The 23,688-nt window shown below is 54.3% G+C and overlaps 1 protein-coding gene across 1 annotated transcript; it reads right to left on the bottom strand.

Moving 5' to 3' along the window:
• Positions 1–1,299: 1,299 nt before the first annotated feature.
• LZTS1 (leucine zipper tumor suppressor 1) lies at positions 1,300–13,834 on the bottom strand. Its single transcript, XM_042886338.1, has 4 exons — positions 13,759–13,834; positions 4,368–4,786; positions 3,399–4,220; positions 1,300–3,152 (listed from the first exon to the last, which is right to left on the bottom strand). Exons 2-4 carry the CDS (start codon positions 4,713–4,715, stop codon positions 2,508–2,510), a joined length of 1,815 nt encoding a protein of 604 aa, XP_042742272.1. The 5' UTR covers positions 4,716–4,786; positions 13,759–13,834; the 3' UTR covers positions 1,300–2,507.
• Positions 13,835–23,688: the final 9,854 nt, after the last annotated feature.

Raw genomic sequence — 23,688 nt, 5'->3', positions numbered from 1 at the left:
GCTGCTGCCTCGGTGCATTTACACAGTATTTCCCTCTTCAGCAATGACTAATGAGGACTGCCTGGGGGTCCCGTCCCCTCTACCCCCCGGTTTCAGCCTCAGCCCCACGGCAGCTGCTGCCTCGCTGCAGAGCAAACAGTGGCCACTGCCCCTCGGAGCAGCAGATGCGAGGCAGGCCGGTGCGGGAGCTGCTGCGGGGGATTTGCACATCAAAAGCAGCTCTGCCTCCTCGCCCTGTGTGCGGGGCGGTTCGGGCTAATTGCTCTTTCAAAGGCAGCTCCGGTCGTGTCTCTGCTGGGATGTTGGGTCTGACGGAGCCCTCCCCCCCCCCCCCCATAGCGGAAAAGTGGCCTAGTGGCACCGAGGTGTTAAGAAAAGATGTAAATCAGCTTTCCTCTCTCTCGCAGCTTATTTCCATCTGCTGATTCGTTCAACAGCTAATTCTGGCTCCTTCTGTTGAGCGGGGTTAGGCTCGAGCAGCTGGGGCAGAGCTAATGGGAAGCATCAACTCCACAGCAACCTGCAGTCCTGCACGGAACCATTGCTGCTGCTTTGTCCCCAGCACACACCGGTGCTGTGTTGCTTATCACCAGTGTTACCAGGGCTCACTGCTCCTCAATGCAGCAGAGGATGCCCCCAGCTTTCTGTGATGTTATTTCCTCCTCCTACTTGGAAGGGGAAAACAATGTGTTACAGCCAAAACACTCCCTTGACTTTGACCGGGCTGTGTGCCCTGTATCACTTCTAAGTTCTTTACAGAGAGAGTGATGAGGTGTTGGAACAGGCTGCCTAGAGAGGCTGTGGATGCCCCATCCATCCCTGGAGGTGTTCAGGGCCAGGTTGGATGGGGCCCTGGGCAGCCTGGTCTGCTATTAAATGTGGAGGTTGGTGGCCCTGCGTGTGGCAGGGTGTTGGAGATTCATGATCAATCCTTGAGGTCCCTTCCAACCCTGGCCATTCTGTGATCTCTACCTGTTTTCACAGAGAGGCAGCACTGTTTGGGCTGCTCTGGAAATGAAAACCAACCCATTGCAGAGCGCAGGGGTTTTGTCTTCTCTTTTCCATGCTTGCAGCAAGTCGCTGCTTTTCCATGCATGAGTTATCCCAGCTAAGCAGAGCATAGGGCAGCCCACCTAGCAAAGGGCTGGAGGTGAGCAGGGCTGTGTGGGAGGATGGGTCAGAAGGGACCTTGGTGATGCTGAGATGAATGACTCTTATTGGTTGGTGGATGATGTGCCATCTAGAGATGTGGTGGAAATGCTCTGACTGCTGCCTGGAGACCCCTGCAGAGCACAGAGATGAGTTTGAAAAAAATTATTTATAAATAAAACCGTAAAATTAACCAGTAGTTTACATCAGTCACCAGAGATAACATCAAAAAAAAGAACCAACAAATAATACAAACAAACAAATATAACCTGCAGAAAAATAATAATTATCTGTACAGGCTGTGGCCGGCCGGTTGCCAGCTCACACATCTCACACACCTGCAATGCTCACGGTCACACACAGCGTTGTGCAAAGGCAGCAGTGGGCACCTCTGGGCGATCACATCATACAGCATTGAGTGCTGGGGATGAGGGGTTGGGATGGTGGGGGCAGGAGTGAGGTTGGGGGGTGCTGAGCTCTGCTCCTGTGGTGGGGAGCCCATGGGAGAGGGGCTCTGGCTTGGGTGAGGGTCCTTGATCTGCAACCTCGGGACTCAGCCGTGGGCTCGGTGGGGACGTGGTGGTTGCTGAGCAGTGCAGAAGGCACAGACTGGTTTCTGTGGGTCACATCTGTGGGTGAGGGGTGTTGGATTGTGCTAGGAGTGCCCCTGTGCTTCGTGGCAGGGAGGAGCTCATCCTGCTCACGGTGGTGGGAGGAAGGATGTATGGCCAGCAGCGAGTGGTGATACGTGGGTGCTGGTAATGGGGTGGGGACTCAGGTTGGGGCTGTGTGACTGCTGTGATGGGAGAACGGGGAAAAAAATGCATTTTTGGTTGCTGTGATTCTTAAAAGACAGGGAGGAGGCAGGAAGCGTTAACTCTGGATTTTCTGTATAAAATAGATATCCCCTCCTGATGTCTGGGTCATCCCAACCTCTGCTCCCTGGAGCTGGAAGGCACCATCCCTGCTCACTGAGGGTTGCTCCCATGGGTGTGAAGTAGTGCATGTGTGCAGGGTCCTCCCCGAGGCACTGCAGGAGCTGGAGGGCCGGAGTGGGTCACGTGGGGTCCATAAATAACGGGGGAGAGCAGCTCTATACCCTGTCCAGGCTGTAGCAGGAAGCTGGGGCTAAGGGCATCATCCCACTACCGAGCATTTGCCCAAGTCCCATTCCCTGTTTGCCCTCAATGCCGGTCCTATAAGGGTCAGGGGGAGAGGGAGGGGCTGCAGGACGTCACCATTGGCACGAGTGGCTTGTTGGCCTCGAACACAACAGGCAGCAGTGAGGAGCTGGCCGGACGCTGGCTCCTCTGAATAAATACATGGCTCATCAAACAGTACAAGGAAGAGGAGTGGGGTCAGATCTCAGTGGCTATGATGTCCTCGTAGGGCACGTCAGCGCCAGGGATGTCCAGCTCAATGGGCTCCTTGCCATCCTCCCCCGCCGCGAGCTGCTGCAGCATCTTCTCCAGGTTCTGGTTCCTCTTGTACATGTGCAGGTAGCTCTGCTGCAACTGCTTCTGGTAGTGGATCACCTTCTCCTTTTCCTCCCTCCACGTCTGCCGCTCCTGCTGGAAGCTGGAGCTCATCTGCTCGTTGCTGTCCCGTTCAGCTTGCAGCTCAGCCCGCAGCCTCTCCACCTCACCTTGCAATGCCTGCACCTCACTGGGCCGGGTGGCATCGCTCAGCTGCGCCCGAAGCATGGCCATCTCTGCCCGCAGCTCCACTATCTCCTGCTCCAACAGGTTGACCTTCTCCCTCAGCAGCTCGGACTCGTTCTTCTTGCGCTGCAGCTCGTTCTCACACACCTCCAGCTCCATGGCTTTGGTGCGCAGGGAGCCCTCCAGGTCCTGGGTCTTCATCTCCAGCCCTTCCATCTTGGCCCTCACGTCCTTCAGCTGTGCCTTCAGGCTGAGGATCTCAGTGGTCTTGGTGGTGAGCTCGGTCTGGGACTCCTTCAGCTGCTGCTTCAGCAGGGAGATCTCCCCTGACTTCTGGCACACCTGGGGGAAGACAGCTCTCACATTAGGGCTCTAGTCACACTGAGATTATCACACAATCATTGAATGGTTGGTTTGGAATGGATCTCAAAGACCATCAGGTTCTGACCCCCGCCAAGGCCTGATTGCCAGCTACTACATCCTGCTAATGGTGTGGATACTAATGGAGAAGAGCTGCAGGGTTTGCTGCCACCCCTCCCATGCACACCTTTGCATTCTGTGTCACAGCTCTGTGCCCCTGGGCCTTACCTCCCATTGGGTCTCTTCCAGCGCTGGTGCAAAGCTGGTCTTCTCCTTCTCATAGGACCTCAGCTTGGTCTCCAGCAAATTTTGCTCCTTCATAAGGTTCTCCAGCTCTTCCCTCAGCTGCTGCTTCTCCTGCTGCAGCTGGAACACCTGAAGCTGGAGGACCTGCTGCGTACGCTGGGTTTTCTGTGAGCTCTGCTTCAGCTTGCTGTTGCACTTCTGCTTGAGCCCCTCCAGCTCCTCCTTGCAGCGCCGCTGCTTCTCCTCATACACCTGGCAGGAGCTGGCTTCCTTCTCCTCGAAGCTCAGCTGTAGCTCCTGCAGCTCTCCCTCCCTCTCCAGCAGCTTCTGCTCCAGCTCCTGGATGGTGGACTCATCTGTGGAGATGGGCGAGCGGATGCACGCAGTCTTCTCGGCGGCGCGGTGCTGGGGGGCTTTGCTGGGGTTGAGGATCTTGTTGCCACCGTCAGAGAAGGACATGGCCTTGAGGCTCATCATGTTGCTGTCCTGGATGATGGCACACTGCATGATGTTGTGTGCAGAGCCCCCAAAGCGGCTGATGGGCCCCACGGGGGTGACGATGGGGTCCAGCTGATAGCTGCTGCTGGTGCTGTGGGTGGGCAGGCTGGACATGGAGTTCCTGCCTGAGTCAGACAGCCCTCCTGAGCACAGCGCTGGCTTCAGCTCCTGCTCCTTGCCTTTGTCCAGGGGGTGAAGCTGTGTGGGGAGGTGAGCTCCATTCTCTGGGGTTGAGTGGAGGACGGCACTGGAGCGGGGCAGTACTGGCTTGAAGGCGGTGGGTCGTGCCGTGGGTTTCTCCACACCCTGGGGGAAGAGCAGAGCCCATCAGCATAAACCCACTGCCATCCCTTCTGCCCCCCCAAAGCCCTGCCATAAACCCCAAAGGTGACCACCCCAAGCACTCCATAGGGCAGGGAGCCATGTGTTTAGGGCCCCGTCTCCCCTCCTCACCACTTCCAGCTGGCTGGGGAAAGGCATCAGCTTCTGCGGTGTGGGTGTCCCAAAGTCCATCCCGCTGCTCCCAGCCTGGCCCAGCTCCGAGCTGCCCAGTGCGGTGTAGTCCGTGCGGTGGGGGCCAGGTGCCTTCTGGCTGACTTTGATGTAAAAGAAATCCTCATTCTTGCTGCTTTTGGAACCCGATTTGTGTCCGGATTCCTGGGAGAAGCCGAAGCGGAGCAGCCCGTCCGAGTACCTGTTGAGCTTCTTCAGATGGGACGACTTACGGAGCTTGTACTGCGAGGCACGGCAGTGCTTGCTGTGAAAGCTGTGGCCAGAGATGAGACTACTGACACTGCCCATGCTGCTGCCGGGCAGGTGGCAAGCTGGCTGTGATCATAGCAGAGCCCTCGCTGTGCCCGGGAGCTGCAATCCTATGGGAGGCAAAGAGCAGAGTGAGTGGATGGAGTGGAGGTGGGATGCAGTCTGCACCCAGCACTGGGAGCTGCTCCTGGAGGTGTAACACTGACAGCATGGAAAGGGTCACGCAAAGGGCATCCCCCGCACGTGAGGGTGCTTCATCACCCTGTTCTCCCCGATTCCTCTTCAATTTTCAGTGCTCCTCTTAACCCACCTGAAAAGGGATGCTGCGAGGCTTAATTACGCTTAATGTTGCTTAATGTCGGTGCAGCACTTAAGAAGAGGAGAGGCATTGTGTGTGTGCTGAGCATTGTGATTGGCGTTCAGAGGTATGCAGAGCATTAATTCTCTTTGCTAAGGGGGAAAAAAGCAAAAAAGGATCGAACCCTGACTCCTGGGGGCCCTCGCAATGCTTGGGTGATCATGGAGATGTGCCTTCCATGGGGTAATTAAAGGGTGAGGTGGGGAGAAGGGGGACAAGCTGCTGGTGGGCGGGTATGAGAGCATAACCAAAGTGAGCTAAATTTGGGTTGCACAGCGAGATGTCAGAGAAAGAGGAATTGTTTGATGGCTGAATCACTTGGGGAGCGTGAGCAATTGGAAGCAGCATGCTCTGCTCTGCATGCAACCTGCTGCATGCAACCTGCTGCACGCTTCCCTGCTTGGTGCTGTGGGTGCTGCATAGTTTGGCTTTGCTCTGGGGTGCCCAGAGCACAGAGCACTGTGGCACCCTCACTGCCTTCCTGGTAGGAGCTGCTCCGATGTTATCCCCATGTTTTGTCATGCTCTGCTTTCTGTCCGGCCCCTCTGCACCCTGAGCTTGATAACTGCAGCCTGTGCCCATCCCTCAGCTTGATTTCTTTGCTTTTCCTCTGTGCCCCGAGGACTTGCATTGATTAAGTGTCAAACCAAAGTCCCAGCAAGACAGAAGATCCGCTTTAATCCCTAAATCCATTTTTGGGGAGATTAAGAGAAGTGAGCCAGCAGCCCGTCTGGATGCTGATGCACTGGAAGTGATCCATGAGTTTGGGTTCATTCATTTTTATAGGGTGAGAGGCACAACGGTGGAGGAAATATTGCTGCAGGGAACAGGATAACAGCACTGTGTGTGCATCTGCATGGATTTGTGGGTGCCTGCAGCTGGGGAGGGAGCGCTGGGACTTTCCAGCCCCTTGGCAGGAGGTGTTTCCATCCAACCCACGCATGCCTGGGAGGGTCAGGCACGGCTTTTTTCTTCCCCTTCCCTCTGTCGGTTTAATTTGAAAGCTGTGGAGGTGTTGGCATTCAGCACACAGCGTGAGCAGGAAGGAAAAGGCTCTGCAGGCAGCGGGATGGGAGCACAGCAGTGTGAAGGTCGGGGTGGTGCTCAGAGCCAGGGATTGCCCTACAGGGGACCATGCACATCCCATGCAGTGCTCAGCAACTGCAGTGCTGCATGCAGGGGCTTGTGGTGCTGTGAGCAGTGCAGGCTGCCCAGATAGGATGAATTGAGGTTGGACCCACTCTTATTTTTTGCAGAAAGAGGGGAAAAAATGAATGGCATGCCACATTCCTTCCAAAATCCAATCATGCCTGCCCTGCGATCACGCGCAGGAGGGCAGCTCTCCCTGCAGATTGCAGGAATTTAATCTTATCTCCTGGCAGCACGGCTTCTTTGAAGCCTTTCCCTCTTCCTTGCAAAGCTTTCACGGGCAGTTGCTTTCTCTCACCTTAGTGAGAGCCTCCGTTCCTTTCCAGGCTTCGCAGCATCTCTCCTTCCCTGCTGATCCTCTTCTTCCCCTCCAGTATCTGAGCTTTTCCTTCTCCCCTGCACCCTCTCGCCCACTCTTTTTCCCTCTCACATTATTATTCATCATTTCTGTGCAGATGCGCCCACACATTTGGGTGTTAGTTGGGAGGTGCACGGATAGCACAGGAACAGAAGCAGCAGCTGCCAAGAGCCCGGATCCCGGGAGCAGCATCTTTCCTCTTTCTGTCGATCACTGCCAGGTGATGTGCCCATGTTTTGATCAATGATTTGGGTCTTTGAGACACTCAGAACGTGGCCCCAGGGGGGGAAATGTGGGCATTTCTATGGTGAAAAGCAATGCACGTGCTGCCTGCAGCATCTGATTAACGACTTAATAATGAAGAGGTGGCTCAATCCAAAACTTAGTGAGCAGCAGTCTCACAGGGCTGGGATTGAGATCTGGAACCAAAACTGGGATTGAATGGTTTGGATTTCAGGCAAAGTGCTGACCTCACATCCTCAATGCTAGCAAACACCAAACCAGGAAGCTGGACAGACCATGTGTGAGCATCCATGGGGTGAGCATATCCATGCCTATGCCCAACCCAACTCCCCGTGCCCAGCTCCTCCAACCCCCTTACGTTGGTCCCCATGGAAATGGCAGCTATAAGGCCTGGAGAGCTCCATCAGCAGCACCAACCTTGCCCCCACCCCGTGATCCTCACCCTCATCGCGCTAATGGGAATGAACTCAACACAGCCCAGGCAGCCGCTGTCCTTGTGATGCTGCATTGTGGCTCGGTGCTGGCAAAGGGCCCCACGACAAGGCTTTCATTCACTCTAATTCATTGTCCCCCTGCTCATTCATTGACATTCATTGGGATCATTTTGATCGGAGGCAGCGAGTGAATTGCAGCGGGGCTCACAAAGCGCGCACCATGTGTTCTGCCCTGATTTGCCATTAGTGAAGGGGGACACTCCAGATGAAGAATAACCAGCCTCAATTACATGTTACATCCACTCTAATAGCCCAGGAGTCCATCACACTTAATGTTGTTTCAATGAACACTGGGAGAATTCACACCCCCTGGCTGGTGCTTGTTAGAGGAGCCAGCAGTGCCTTTGGCAGAGGGTTTGGTGGGCTCAGTGCCAGAGTGGCAGCCGTAGCATGTGCTGTGCCAGTGTCCCCTGGCAGCTGGGCTCCTGGAGGTGAAGATTTGTTGCATCGAGCAACTACAAAGAAATCCAGACCCGCTTTGGAGCTCGTTGGCAGCACCGAGTGCTGCTTCCTTGCACCCAGGTCCTGCAGAATGTCTCAGGTGCTCTTTATTTCTGCAGAATTCAGCATCAGCACTGGGAAGAGCAGAAGGAGCTGCAGGTACCTGTGTAGCGTGCAGCCTGGTCCTGACCTAGGGTGAGCCCACAAGTGGCCTTAATGGGCGTTGGTGTGATGATGCAGGTGGCATTGAGGCGCCTGGATTAAGCCACGATTAGGGAACCCAGTACTAGGCTAAGAGGAATTTCTTGAATTAACAATGAATCATATTGGCAAAGCGAGCTGGAGAGGATATTGACTCAACACCCGCTGCGCAATGCCTCCTCTCACTCTGTCTGATCCCTATGTGGGGAAGCCGCTGCGTTTCCCTGAGCAGAAACCCCGCTGGAGGCAGGGAGAGGCTCCTGCACTGCTGGGGATGGTTGCACAACCTGCAGAAATACAAGTCAGCAGAGCCCGGACTTCAAGTGTCTGCATTCCTGCAGAGCCTTGTGCTTTCTCCGCAGCTAATGCTTACTGGACAGTTTGCCTACACTAATAGCACAGGCAGGTGCGTGGGCTACAGAAGTGACAGATTTGTCTCTCTAGCCCAAGGGACTTAAGAGCAAGACAAACTTGGTGCTGGACGGCTGCAGCAAGCAGTTAGGCTCAGGAAAAGCTCTGATTTCTGGTATCCAAGGATGTTGGTGCCCAAGGGGCTGGTTCCTATAGGAAATGGTGCCCAAAGAAGATGGTGCCCAAAGGAGATGGCTCCCAAAGGGACTGCCTTACAGCACCCTGCACTCAGAGCTCCCCAGCTCAGGGATGCACTGCCCTGTAGCGTTGCTATGTGAGCTCATGGTGAAGGACCATCTCCCAGCCTTCACCTGGCCGTGCACAAAGAACCCCAGCTGTGCCACAAAGGAGCTCCCTGAACTGCTCCAGCTCTGCCCCGCTCCCATAATGGATGGACCCTGGCACTTGTTGGTGAATCAGCAGCCAAGCAGCACCCACATGTCCCCACAGTCATGTTCCCAGCACAAAGGAAATGTTTGTATGAGACATACTTAAATATTCCTTGGGTGGGGAGAAAGATCCTTTCAGCTCGCTTCACTCCTAAGAGCATCTGGCTTTTCCTGCTAACAAGCAACAAATGCTGCAATTAAAGCCCTGCTAATTGGGAACGCAGAAATGCTCAGGTCCGGTGGCACCCAGGATTCTTCTATTGAGCTGTGAGGTGGGGATTTTGCACCCCCTGGATGGGAGTTGAGAGGGCCCTACGGGGTTGGCAGGTGGGAAGCGGCCGCGCCGTGCCTGGGAGCTGTGGGCTGCTTATTTTGGGAACCGTCTGGGGCCGGCAGCTGGTGCTGGGGTGGGTGACAGCTGAGCATGGCTTTCACTTGGGATCAGCGAGGCCCCTTCTCGCGCATCTATTTCCGACCCTGTAAAACACAATCTGTCAGGGTGTGAGAATGGAGGAGGGGGTGGGCACCCAAAAAAAGGGGGCTGGCAAGGGGCTGCCTCGCCTGGCAGGTGCCCCTGAGCGTTGGTTGGGATGTGCAGAATGCTGTCCTTCCATCCCCACAGCTCAGCAGAGAGTGTCTGTCCCACACGTCTTCCGTGAGCTTTTTCCAGGATCTCATTGATGCAAAGGATGCAGCCAGAAATAGCAAAAGCTTCACGTAACCAGAGATGTGCCCTAAATACGGCTCCTCCAGGCTTTCCGTTCCATGGGCTTTGCGTGCATCTTCCTCTGCCCCCCCAATTGTGGGTACAGCATGAATGAGTGATGGGGTGTCTGTTGTCCACTGGGTTCTGCCAAAGTGGGAGCATCAAGGGTTTCTCCCATTCCCTCAAACTGCCAAAAAAAAAAAAACAACCCCCAAACAACCCCCACAACGGGTGCTTTTTGCGCCGCCCCCCCCCCCCCCCCCCAGAGCACACAGAGGAGAAGCATCCTCTCCATGGACAGGGAAAAATTTAGAACTGGAGCTGCGGGCTGCCATGGAGACCAGGCTCCATCTGCAGTGCTCTTCTTGCCTCCCCCCCTTCAGCAGGCAGAGGAGCAGCCAGGAGCCCTCATTGCCTCCATGCTGCTGCCCCTTCCCCTCCCATGGGCTTTGAGCACCTTTTGGGGCTACAAAAGCAAATCCACATTCTCTGGGTGCTCTGCTAAGTGCTGGGAGGGGAAATAACTGACCTGGATAGCTGAGCACTCTCAACCCCTGAGCTTAGCAAGAAGGCTGAGTATCAGGGAAAGAATTTTTCTAAGGTAGGACTTCATGTCTACCACCAAAACCCAGGCTCTCTGTGTTAAGCCCACATCACCTTCCCAGCACCCAAGCTCCAGAGCAAAGGCACGCACTCCTTCTGCACCATCCTTCCCTGTCTGCAGTACCAGTTGTGCTGTGATTTCTCTCATTCTGGGTATTTTTGTACCCCACGCAGTGCTCAGCCAACAGGGAGCTGAGAAAAGGCAACTTCTGCCTGCTGACAACAAGCCAGGCTTCGTCCCTGCCGTGCAGAGCATCTGCTGTGCTGCCTCTGCCTGCTCATCTCCTTCAGCTCCTTTTGCTTTCCAGAGCATTACATTCCCCCATCCCTGCCCTGCTCAACTGCTTCAGTGCAGCAGCCACAGAAGGGAAAAGAAAAGGCAAATTCATTTCTCGCTTCCTATTTCCCTCCTCCTCTTTTTTATCCCAAATTGGCCCATTGCGCATTCCACCCTTTTAATGCCTGGCTGCCAAATGGAGCAGTTCTCTCCAAAGAGAAATGCACATCAAAGTTGCAAGGAATATTCAATTAACCTTTAAATAAGATCATCCACAAGTGGCTGATGGAGATGGCGTTTAATTGTTAAAAAAAATAAACCCAGCCGCTTGCATTTCAGAGGGGCACTCCTGTGATACAGCTCTGCCTTTTGCTGCTGTTATGGCTGCTGTTTTGCTGAAAGGCAATGAAATATTGAGATACGCCTTCCAACTTTCCCTCTGACACCATTCTGTTTGCTTCTGCAGGACTGGAAGTGGATGCATTTCTCCCTTTTGCATGCAGGAAACCTCAACAAAATGCCGCTGTGCAGCGGGAGGGAGATGCTTGCTCCAAAGGAGAGGATCCCTAACAAATAGTTAAGAACCCAAGTAGGACAGCATGCTCATGCATTGCTACCCTCTGCTGGAAGGAGCTGCCTTGGAGAGGCCTTGCAATAGGATACCAGAGATTGCTTTTAGCTCAAGAGGAGAACTTTGAAGGAGGAAGAGGAAGATCTGAACACAGCGCTGCTGCCCGGAGCTCCCAGCTGCAGGGTGCTGCAAGAACAGCATCCCAACCCTGCTTGTGTAACAGAGTGCCCCTTGCTCCTGTTTTTTTCCCCTCCCTAACAAAGCAATGGCCACGCATGCACACACCCAGCACTTCCACAACCAACCCACTGAGCCTTCCTGCTCTAGGGGGCCCTTTTCTTAACACCCATTGCTGGCAAACAGCCCCTGCAGGAAATCCTCTGTGACCCACGTGCCAAACCTTCATGCATTCCCTGCTATTTTTAACTCAGCCCCAACCACCCGCATTGCTCCTGCCCACTGCCGCCTGCCTGCAGCCCTGCAGCAGCTCACAGCCCCCAGACTGCAATGGTGAATTGGGCAGAGGGGTTTCAGCACCTCCAGCAGAACTATTTATCAGTGCATGCAGCATTCAGGGGCTTCAGCAGCAGTTTGTTGCAGCAGTGCTATTGTCACATTTATCCACACCACTTTGGGGTGCTGGGGGGGGGGACAGGGAGCGCTCACTGCTGCAGATGGAGATGGGTTTTTGAATGGTCCCAAAAGAGGTGGGGAGCCGCTCCAGCCCTCTGCTCCTGGTTGCACAGAGCCTGCTTGGTGGCTGCCCACCTCGTGAATGCCTCAGATGCCTCACCTGAGTGTGTGCTGAGCATGACTGTACCTGCCTGCAGCAAATAAAGGCTTTTCAGGAGGGGAAAACAGCGACTGAGGGTGAACGATATCATGGGAGTGAGGAGGGACGAGATGGGACAGAAGCTCTGGGATGCCCCAGCCTGCATCCCAGCATCTGCTGGTGTCCCTTTCCCATGTCCCTGTGCTTGGGGCTGGGTCTGCCCTTGTCTGTATGGGCTGCCTGCTCTGCCTGTTGGTTCCTTACACCCATCCCTTTTCTTGAAATCTCCTTTCCCTGAGCCTCAAATTCATTCGCCTCCCACCTCTCTGCAGTGCCAAGGAAGAGTGACTAAGGGGTGGGTGGTAGGAACGGCTCAGGACTGATTTAGCAGCCCCGGTGCCGGGAGGAGGGGTCAATAGAGGCACAGCTGGGGGCACGCAGAGCCCAGTGGGAGCCACGAGCATCCCCCGCAGCTCCCAATTGTGCTCCCGAGCTCACTTTTGCAGCTGCCATTAATTGCCCCCTCCGCTGATTGCTTGCGCCGATGGTTTTTTGCTTTTGTAATTCTTTGTCCCGCTGATTAATGGCCCCGGTGATTAATGGCAAGGGGGGCTCTGCGGGTCCTGGGCTGGATGGAGGTGTGAGCCCATGGCCGTGAGCGCAGCTGGCGGGGTAGGCTGGGGGCAGGCAGCCAGGCAGGCTCTCGTGCTGATTATTTCAAAAGGAAGGTTCGTTGGCGTCTGGAGCGATGCTATCAGTGAGACTGATAGCACAGACTTTGTTTCCTGCTCGTGTTGCACTTGCTGCAGCTTTCAAGGAGGAAAACAAGCTCTCCGGAAGAATCTGGACAACCATAGGAACTGCTGCACGAACACGAGCGTCCTCAGGAAAATGGGTCAGGTGCTGCTCCCTGTGCTGAGTTCCCAGGTCTCAGCTCATTTGTCAGCACCAAAAGGCCCTCAGACTGGTGTGCAGTGGTGAGGAGGTGCATGGGGCACAGCACTGCTGGGGGGTCAGCCAAAGGGAACAACAGGAAACCAAACAGAGTGCCCAGCAGCAGTGATGCAGATGGGACTGGGGGAGGTCAGCGATGGGGGTACAGGCTGGGGCTTCTCCACATCCCTGGGTCAACAAATGTGTGTTGGTCCCACTGGGAGTTGCACCAATGAGCAGATAAATACTCCTGAACCTGGAGAAGGAGAGTCTCTGTGGGTATCCTGCCCTTTGGAGACAGCCAGGTGCAAACTCACAGGGAAGATGGGAGTGCAGTGCTGGGGCTGAACGCTGTCCCTGTGAGGCTCTGTGGAGCTGGTGAGAAGGGAAGACCCACAGCGACAGCAACGAGTGCCTGAGCTCCGTTTTTAAGGGCAGAGATGAATCGCTGGCTTTCCAGGATCTGAGAGCTCTGCATCCTCTGCTCAGCTGTGACCTCCCCCGTGCATTTACGTGCACACACACACACAGAGGACAGCACCGGCACAAGGAAAGGCTGACACGCGACCGGCAGTGCCCAGCTGCAGGCTCGCGCTCAGCATCCTGACACCATCAGCCCTCGCTCACGGAGGAACCCAACACCTGCACAAACCACAGCCTCCCTCACAGCAGCCCTCTGCACCCACGCCGCCCATACGCTCTCCCCACGTTCCCCCAGCAAATAATATCCGACGCCAGCACGGCTCGATGCTCACAACAAACCGAAGGCAGATAGACCTCCATCTGCACGTTTCCCAAAGAGCTCGAAGGCTGTACAGCCAGCAGCAGCCTGACCCGAGGTGCTGAGCACACACAGTTCCCCCTCTCCTTGAAGTTTGCCACTCTTCGGATGGAAGAGATGGGGCAGAGCCGAGCACAGCAGCCGCGGAGGGGTGCGCGCAACCGGGGCCGCGCTCGCGTTACGGGGCCGGAGACACCCGCAGGAAACCCCGCGGACGTGGGGGTACCCGAATCTCGAAGCTCACGGCTGGGAGCGATGCTCGCCGCCGTGCGGGGCCGCCCGCTTCCCCCGCGCCGCAAACCCCTCCGCTCCGTTCCGCCCCCCTCCCCGGAGCTCCCCGTCCCCCGACGGCTCCCCGTCCCCCCGCACAGCCTCCGGTCCCGATGGGTTCCCACCTCGGGTGGCCGCAGCTCGCAGAGCTCCGCGGGGCTCCCGGTGCGTGCCCGGCAGCAGCATCCCCGCTCGGAGGCGGCGGAGGAGGAGGAGGAGCCCGGAGCCCCGCGCATCGGCCCGCCCCGCTGCATCCCCCGGCCTTTGTGTCCCGGCCGTGCCCCCACCTTCCCCCGCCCCACGGCCGGCTCAGGGTGTTCGGGGAGGGATAGGTTGCTTTGCTCCCCAGTCTTGGAGTGTGGAGGGGGTTAAAGGAGGACAAGAGGTGTTCGGGTTGAGCGCCTGGCACTGTGGAGAGCCTGGACCTCCGAGTAGCAGCCGGCAGCGGAGCGTGCAGCTCTGCTCGACCTCCATCAGGGCAGCGGCTGGGAGGGCAGACCCCGCTTCCTCTCGGCCTGGATTGCACCATTCCCCAGCCACATTCCCCATCCTCAGATACAGGAAACTGAGCTGTGGGGCCGTGGCCAGAGCTGCCTAAAAGTTGTGAGGGGAAACTGAGGCACGGTACCTGCAGATCTGCACCAGCTCCAACACACTCAGGGCCGGCCAAGCTGCCCAGCAGTGGCAGAGCAGCCTCGCCTTGCTCAGCCCGATGCTCAGTGAAGTGGCTTTGGCTCTGCAAACAACCCCTTCCATAAAGGTTCATACATGCCCATCTGCATGCATTTACTGAGTGGAAAGGCAAATAAATGCAGGACGTGAGGAGCTGAGCTTCTGCAACATGCACACCACTGCCACTCTGGCTCCTGCAGTGCTGGGCCTGGCAGGGATCTGTGCCCAACCCGACTTTCAGGCAGCGAAACTGCCCCAAACACAGCAAGCTGAGGTCAGCACAGGCAGAGAGCTGGGAATTACTGTGCCATGGGGCAGACTGTGGAATCAGGCCCTTGAGAACTCCTGACTCCTCTTTCACGCTGGATGGTGGGGAGGGATGCTCTACAGAAAAAAATCTGAGCAGCTGTGCGAAATCTCCTCCCTGAAGATTTTTCCAGCACTGATTTCTTCCATTGTGGCCAGAGCTGTGCTGCAGGCTTGGTTACATTCCCCCATCCCTCCTCTCCGTCTTCCCTTGGGTAGATCTGTTTGCCTCCTCCTTGTTCCCTGGGTCACTCATCTCATCCCACCTGGGGCAGCTTTTCTGCCTGCTGGCCGTGCCTCAGGCTGACACAGCACTCAGGAATGCACACACTGACTGGCAGCACATCAGGACTTGCCCCACGCACGGAGCTGCGTGGCTTCATCTCATCCAGGTGTGCAACGAGCAAGGCTGCTCCAGCACTGCATGAGGGAGCAACAAGTGGGTCCCCAACCTTGTGTCAACGCGAGAAATGGGTTGGGGGCAACAGAAAACAAACCAGCGCGTTGCTAAAGCCTCATGGCCAGGGATGAAGTCAGTCCCAAAGCGGTTGCGCACTGTGCTCCCATCTGCCCACGGCATCCCATAAGAGCAGACTCCTGGCGCTGCCTTTGGCACAGCTCAAGGACAGCCCAGGCTGCGTGCCAAGCTTTGCTCAGTCCCTGCTCACACGCTGCAAACACTGCAAACCGGAGAGGTGAGCTCTGCCCCAGCCCAGCCCCGTGCTCAGGTGTTGGAGAGGTGCAGCAACGGGGTGGAGCAGAACAGCAATGAGGGCTCAGCTCCGCTCAGACCGCAGCGCTTTGATTTATGGCAGATGAGATCCACCCCCCTCCCCGTCTTTTTTTAATATTGTTTCCTGGCAGCTTCGTTAGTTTCTCTGCTGATTTGAGCAATGCTCCCACAATCCTGCAGGCGCCTCGTTGCCTTGAAAGCAGTCAGCTGGAATTTGCTATTTTAGGAGTCAGAAATTGGAGAGAGGAAGAAGAAGGAGACGGAGAAGAAAGAGAAGAAGAAAAGTGTATTCCTGTGAGTGCAGAGGAATGATTTAACAGGATTTCAGTCAAGGGGAAAAGGCATAAAAAAGAATTACGATTCATTTTTGTGCGAATGGGGCTTCATGTTTCTACAGTAAGTCATAACAAAACAAGGCAGCGAAGCCAAGAAGTTATCTGTACCAGATGGGGCAGCGGTTGTGTCTGCAGCTTTTCAGGAATCGTCATGACTTGGGGCAGATTGGGCAGTGATGGAGCTCAGCGTGCAGCCCTTATCCTGGAGGATGGATGCTGTGTCACCTCGCTGTCCCCCTGGCATGGCAGCCCCATTGGCTGCAGCTCCTCCTGGGCTGTAAATTGTCCTCCCTGACCCATCCGTCCTGCACAAGCCAGCACTCGTCCCAGCTGCTGTGCCCTCACCCCCTCAAACGAGTCTGACTCGTGGGGCCACCTCACCTCTCAGCCACATGGAATCTTTCCCAGCATGAGGCAGCTTGGGGAAGAGCAGCAAAGGGCATTCGTGGAGCAGGCCTCATTGCAGGGCTCATTGCAGGACTCATTGCATGGATCATTGCAGGGCTCATTGCAGGGCTCATTGCAGGGCTCATTGCATGGATCCTTGCAGGGCTCATTGCATGGACCATTGCAGGACTCATTGCAGGGATCATTGCATGGATCCTTGCAGGGCTCATTGCATGGATCATTGCAAGGATCATTGCAGCACTCATTGGCACTCCCAGCCATTGCTTGGGCAGATGCTGCTGTTCACCCTCCTGCATACTTGCCCCTACACAGCCCTGAGTCCCTAAGTGATTTTGTAGGGTGAATACAAGTCCTATTTCCTTTTTAGGTTGAAAGATAAGCAGTAATCATAAAGTGGGCTTGGTTTTTTTTGTTTTTGTTGTTGTTGTTGTTGTTGCTAACAGATTATTTACAAATCCATTGAAATTAGGTATAATATAATAAAAAAAAGCTTGTGCCAATTTAAGGGAATTACAAGAGAATAAGATCAGCACTGAAATCAAGGAGTAGGTGTATTTAATGGCTTTTCTCCCTACAGACCTAGGAAGCAATACTGGAAGCAAGGATGGGAAAAGGAACCAAACCCTCGTGGTGCTCCAGAGGAACTTCAGCCTGTGGTTTTTGAGCAGCGGTGCAGGAACCCAACCTGGGCAGCACAGGAAGGGCAAGGACCACGCTCAGCACTCCCAATGGCAGCTGTGCTGAGCACTGAGCTTAGCACAGCTCTCCCAGCCCAGCAGTGCTCTCATCAGGGGAGATGAAGGCTGAGTTTCAACCCCAGCCCCGTTCAGACCCTGATTCCACTGCGTTGTGCTCAGGGGTTTCGCTCCCAGGCAGTTTAGCAGTAACAAACAGACCAAAGGTCATGAGAAAATGGTATCACAGCCAAGCTCGTAAAGACAGCCTTAAATTTCCTCTCCCACTTCTGGGATTCATCCGTTCCTTTCCCATTAAAATTAATGATAAGAGCTCATCCATTTCTCAGCTCCTTGGTCGCTCCCCAGCTTCTTCTTTTGCTCGATGCTAAAACAGAGACAAGCCCAGACCACATCCCCAGAGCCTCAAAGCAAAGTTTGCTTTTGCAGTTAAACAAAGCAGCTTCTCCCTGCCTGACAATGTTGCAAAACACGGGTATGTTATTGCATGGCTTCTCAGTATTGATCTGTGGTGTTAATCTGAGGATCTGTGCTGGTCACACTGCCAGGTCCTGCTTTCCCAGCCCAGGTCTCTTGCAATAGGGATTCCTCTTTAGCACCATTTCACTGCAGGGGCTCTGAAAGCAAACAAAGTTTCTAGTGCTTAGGATTTTGTACTGAGCATGGGGGAAATAATAAGAAAAAAAAGGACCCAGCTTCCTCTTGGGACTATTCAGCACAGAGCTCAGCTCCGTTTGCTTCTGCTTCATCAGCCTCCAAATCCAAATCCCCCTCAATAATTCAGCAGAGCTGCTGCTTGCATGTCTAAATAATTCATCCTGGAGCTTTGAGGAGGAAAATGTGGTTACATCACCCCTCAGAGTTCTGCTTTGGGGCTCCCTGTGCCTTTCCTGAGCGGATTTCCTCTGATCAGAGGATGCTCTGCTTGTGCTGAGGGCTTTGTGAGGAGTGGAGTTCTGTGCAACCTCATGCATCGGGGATGGGAGCAAAGGAAGCAAAAGGGAACAAAAAGGCAGTAAAGGGGAGTAAAGAGGGAACAACTCCATGCTCCTTTGCTCCATCCTAAAAGCACCAAAGGCTGCCTGGGCCGTCTCCAGGAGACAGAGGGAAGGAAACGAGAAGGGATGTGCTTTTTAGGTTTGTTTCCCATTTTCTCCTGGGGCTGAGGATGAGAGCAGCTGTGGTGGGGTCGGGGCCGCCAGGCAGCAGTGTGGCACAGCGCAGTGCTGTGTTTGCAAACCCTGCTCACGAAGCTGACTTCTCCCATGGGGTATCACTGAGCAGCTCCTGCCAGCAGCCGGCTGCTCTCCGGAACAGCAGACATATGGGCTGTTTTTCCAAGGGGCTGTTTCAATTAAAAATTCCCAGGGCAAAGCAGAGATGATCAGCCCAGCTGAGGATGGAGTGGCTGCACAGGGCATCTGTGCAAGCAGAGCGGCGCGGTGCAATCCCCGTGCATTGTGGTTTCAGGGCTCTGTGTCGTAGCACGCATCATGCTGGAAGCTTTTTGCTTAAATATTTATCAAACCTCTTCCAGGCCAAGGGGAGGAGGGCCAAGGCTGGGATTGAGGAAGGGCTGAGGGTAACGTTTATCTTAGAGGGAGCAAAAGAGCTCGAGCGTGGCAATGAGATACCGATCATCCCCAGGTCCTTTTCGTTTTCCCAACAAGAAATGCAAAAGTCACCTCACCCCCAGCTGCTCTGCTTGTATTTTCCATCCTTTCTGCATCCCTGTGATAAGCAGCTGCCACGCACCCGCACCCCACCACCCCTTCCTCCCTCAGCGTGGGTCGGACCCTTATCTCTGCACCGCGTAATTTGATTTTCACAGCAGCGGGAGCATTGGCAATTATCACAATAAAAGGGATTTGCAGCCGGGCCTGACACCTTGTCACCCTCCTGCTCAGCCTCCCAGCCTTACAGACACCTGGGGTGTGCTCCTCCAGGCACGATGCTTGCAGAGCTCCTGCAGCAGTGGGCCTTGGGTATGACTCCTGGCTTTGGGATCCTGGCTCTGGGATCCTTGCTTTGGGATCCTTGCTTTGGGACCGTTGGCTTTGGGACCCTGGCTTTGGGATCCCTGTTTTTGGGCTTTCCTGGCACCCCTTGCCCTGCTGTTGGGCTGCAATGCCCTCCCGCTGCTTCTGCCCAGTTTGTTTTGCTCTCTCCCAGCTGTGAGGCCGCTCGTCTTTATGGCGCCCATAAAACCAAACGCGCTCCGCTGTTAAGCTCTGTCTGTTACAAACCATAATCCAAATCCCATAAAGGAGCGAGTCCTTTGCATAATGATCACATGCGTCTCTCTGCTTGCTTTTATGGGGTGCCAGGGCTGTGGTTTGTGCAGCTCAGCACCTCACAGAGACAAGATGGGAACAGCTGGTGGAGGACGTGGTCCCGTTGCAGGAGGGTGGCTGGGATTGGGGGCTGTTGGGGAGCACCAGGCTGGGGAGCAGCACTGCATGGGGATGGGGCTGCTTTGCTCCAAAATGGAGTGCTGAGTTTTGGGTTGGGGCTGAAGGATGCAGGGCTGTTTCTTTGTGTGCACTGTGACTCTACTCTTGTCTCTGCTCCAGCACAGAGTTCAGGAGTGCTCAGACCTCAGCAGAGGTGAGCTTACAGCAGAGATCACCCAAAGGGGAACTGTGAGCTGTTAATTCAGTGCGTGCCCCCCTTAAAACAAATAAACATTTGTCCTTCCCTGCACTCATGGACACCACATCCTATGCTGAGGCTCCTGGGGGGCTCACAGCACTCTGTGGGCATTGCTTAACCCCAACTCCACCCGCATTTGTGGTGCACGCGCTGCAAAAATACAGAAAACAGGTTATTGCTGGGCTTTGAGAAGAGCATTCATAATGAGCTTTTGTCCCAGCTCAAATATAGGATGCTTAAACTGGGCTGAAAGGCTCACAGGGACATCTGGGGGATTTGGAGTGGGAACCCCCCATGTTGAATTCCTGGAGCAGCACACCTGAAATCAGTTTGAGTGACTAGAGCTCTCCTCCAGCACTTGCCTATTTATTTGCTGTTGCAAAGCAGAATCCCTTAAACCAATTCAAAACCCTTATAAACACGGGCGGTAATCTGGAGGTTTATTGGAGCAGGCTCTGTGTAAACACCAATACAAACTGGTTTCACTAAATCAGGACAAGACCCAAAGCAGCATTCCTCTCTGTCTTCACTCCAGAAGAGTTTGAATCAGCTCCAGGCTCATTGGCACCAAGCCTGAACAGGGAAGCAGCAGCTGACCAGCACAGCACAGCAGCAATGGGTGAAAACTGCAGAGTTGGGTGATCCCCAAAAAGCTGAGCTATGAGTGTGCTGTGCTGTTTTTGGCCCACTCCTTGAATCTGGATGAACTTAGCAAGCCGTTCTACCCCTTTCACATCTACTTGGTCCTTAATGCACTTGTGGGTCATCTCTTTCTGTATCTATGCTTAATAAGTGGAAGCAAATTAAAGGCAGTGCTCTGAGTAAGTCCCGGGTGAGCTGGGAGCAGGCTGAGCTGCTTCTGGTTTCAGCAGCCCTTTGCTGTGAGATAACATCTTGGCTGTGCTGTGCTGGAGCAGAGACACCAGAAGAGAAAATAGGATCGCTGAGAAGACAGCCTGGCTTATCAGCACAGAGTGGCTCAAATCAGCACTCAGCTGCAGCAACCAAGTGGGGATGGAGCTCGTTGGGAGCAGGCTTAATTGCTTAGTCACAAGGTAACTTTGTCAGGTCGTTCCTGGTTGATTTTGTTAGTTTGCTGATCAGATCTGGGCAGCTGTGTAGTGGTGCAGGGGGATGGGAAGGGGAGGGTTGCACGGTTGCATTGCCTTTCCCTGCCCAAAGCGTGCGAGAGAGCAAAGAGCTCCGCACCCTCCGGGCGCTCCTGGCTGCAGGACCCGCCGTGCCCGCAAGAGGCTGCTGGTGCTGTTTGCAAACGTCCAGTTGCTTTAACCGAAGGATGACAACAAAACAAAGTCAGAAAAGCAAGGAAGAAGTCGCTTCCTGGCCAAATGTGGGAGGGAAGGTGCGCTCCGCGAATGTGGGGGTGATCCTAGGGGTTGGACAGGAGGGGAAGCGTTTCAGGAAGGGAAAAATGCTTCTATATAAAGAGTGAAGCTGGGTGAACAGGAGCTGGGCTGGACCCCAAATTATGCTGTTCCATTTTGCTCTGATTTCTGTAAGGTTTTCAGGATCTGGGACCTACATTTCCATGAGGGTGGAGGGAGAGAAGAAAGTCCTTCTCCACCTCTGAGCAGCCCGAGTGGTTCTGCCGAAGCCAAACCCTTACTTACAGCACCTGGAGGGCAAAGCCACGCTATGGAGGGCTTGGCTGGAAGGTGAGGACGGCCAAAGCCTTGAGTGGGCTGTGATTCTGCTCCTCATCGCATACCGAGATGTGTTTGCTCCTTGTTATTGCACAGCGACATCCTCGAGCTGTGCCAAAAGGCTGCCGAGAGCCGCACCGCTAATAGAGGGAGCTCTCACGCATTTTGCATGTGAATAGGTTGGGCCGACGGGTGATAAAGCAGCAGGACCCGGCATGGGGCTCAGCTTGCTTTTCTCGTGGTGGCCAGCAGCTTCGTGGAGATCAGCCTTCATTTTAGATGAGAAGCGGCGGCACGTAAGAGGACAGCATCAATCCTAAAACCACGTTTTAGGGAGGGGAAAAAAAGCACTCAATCTCTATGAACTGCTCTGCGAACTGCTCTGTGCTCTCCCAGTGCTGGAGCAGGAGCTGCTCTGGCCACTGTTGGTGCTGTGGTCCCAACTCCAAGCCCCCTTGAGGAAATACAGTCACGTTTTCCCAGGAGATTCCAGCATGCAACAGGTATTTTAATTACTTTAATAAGAACAGCCTGGGAAATTGATTCCTAACTAGGCTTGAATTTTGCAAACTTCCAAGTGTCATTTTCCTTCTTTTAATACTGCTTCACATTAAAGTAATTAGGTTATTAGCTAAAAGCCTTGCTATTCCTGGGAATATGAGCCTGCCTGGAATGAAACACCTGTGATGCTGGGATAGGTCTTACTTCAGACCCGAGCAAGGCTGTAGTGGAAATGCTAAGTCATGGCTTGAAGCAGTGATGGAGCACCTGGTGGAAAGGCAGGACCAACCCAAGGAAGTTCAGCTGCATGCAATTAAGTGCACTGATTGACCTGAAGGGCTGGAGCCAGGATCCACCCCCTTCCCAGCCCTCATTTGGGGGTTGGCAGTGGAGGCAAGGGGATTTTGCTGGAGCTCCCTGTGTCCCTGTGGCCTTGTGAAGGTAAGCAACTTCTTTATTTCCCCCAGTTTTTGCATTTGAGCAAATTCACACTTGTTGCAGCTTAGGACCTTGCTGCTCTGCTGTTACTGCTGTGCTTTGTATTGCATTACAAAGGCTGTGGGCTGCTTACTACTGTGGCTCCTTGCGAGACCTTGAGAACACCATTTATTCCCTATTCCTCAATTTTCCAGCCCCAGGCCTGTCTGTACCGTGCAGGATGGAGGCCATGCTTTGTTCCCTCTGTGCGTCTTTGCCACCCTCACCCTCTCCTAGGGAACCTCTTGAAGGAACCTCTCCACTGGGCGATGGCTGTGCTGTTCCCATTTGGCTCCCTGCTGCTCTGCTCACTATGTAGCAGCCAGGACCAGAGCTCATCCATCTCCCCGTGCTCTGAGCTGCCAACCTGTGTGTGTGCGTGGCACAGAAGGGAGCCTGCAGCCAGCCAGGTGCCCCAGCAGCGGTGACTCAAAGCCCCTCTAATTTCCTTGCATCTCATTGTGTATTGATGGCTGGGGATGTCGGGTAACCATGGCAACTCATTGATTAGCATCCAGCCCCTGCGAAATGAGGAACACGCAGCCATAAGAATTACAAATGATGCTGTATTGTCTGCTGCCAATAGGCTGATTACTGCCATTTTCTGCCAGGTAGACCAGCTTTTACAGGCAACTCGGTGGTGTGTAATTACCGTGCTGTGATTGATGCATTGCTATAGTTACTATCTGCTGTGTTCCCTGACTAATAGTTTTTAAATTCCTCTTCAGATGGAAATGCATTGCTTGTAAATGTGAGAGGCAGAGGTCTGCAGAGCCAGGAGATCCATCTGAAAGGAGGCAGTCTGGTGGTGGAGATGTCTCCTCATACAAAATGTGGTGGTCAAGTGCTTGAGTCGTTGGATTCAATCAGTGAAGGATGGGGACAGAGCTGGGTGAGATGTCCTCTGCATTGGGGACCACTGGTCACCTGTTGATGCCACGTGGTTGTCTTGAATTGAGTGCAGATTATGGTATGGATTGGTTCATGGGGTTCTTGTCCTGGATGTGTGTAGAGGCCTCTGAGCAGGACTTGGCGTCCTACCACCCGAGAGCTGCAGCCCAAGCAGTGGGCATTTAGCATGGAGTCTCAGTGGTGTTTGCAGTTTGCCACCCCACAGAAGGGGCAGGAGGATGGATGTGGAGTGTTTGAGGTCTCTAGGAGTCAGGCATGAAGCCATCCCAGCTGCATGGAGCTGGAGCTGCTGATCAGTCAGTGAGTGATGCTCAGACCTCAGCGCTCCAAGTCTGTCCTGGATAAGGATCAAGCAAAGCCTGGCTCTGATCTGGAGGGCTCACAGATGGCCTTTGCCTCTCCTGGGGTGAGGATGCTAAACCTGTCCCCTGTGCTTCAGACCTCTCCCTTCCCTCTGTGCATTGCCCTCTGTGTTTAGATGCTGGTGTAATGGAGTTAAAAGGGGGTTGTTGCTTTTCAGCCAGGGTAATTTAGTAGAAAAATGTCATGCTAATGCAATTCAAAGTTCAAATGATCTTTCATTTTGAGGGAGAGGAGAATGCATGTGCAGTCAGAATGTTAAAACCCACGGCTTGCCCTGCAATTCAAAGAGAAATATGAGCTTCAGGGGATACATAAGTCACATGAAGTGCTGTGAGTG

Source organism: Lagopus leucura, unplaced genomic scaffold (genome assembly GCF_019238085.1).
Source record: "Lagopus leucura isolate 7727_CA_CO unplaced genomic scaffold, USGS_WTPT01 Super-Scaffold_100056, whole genome shotgun sequence".
Lineage (NCBI taxonomy): Eukaryota > Metazoa > Chordata > Aves > Galliformes > Phasianidae > Lagopus > Lagopus leucura.
Note: the sequence above shows the minus strand (reverse complement) of the source record. Positions and strands in the feature narration are given on the sequence as shown.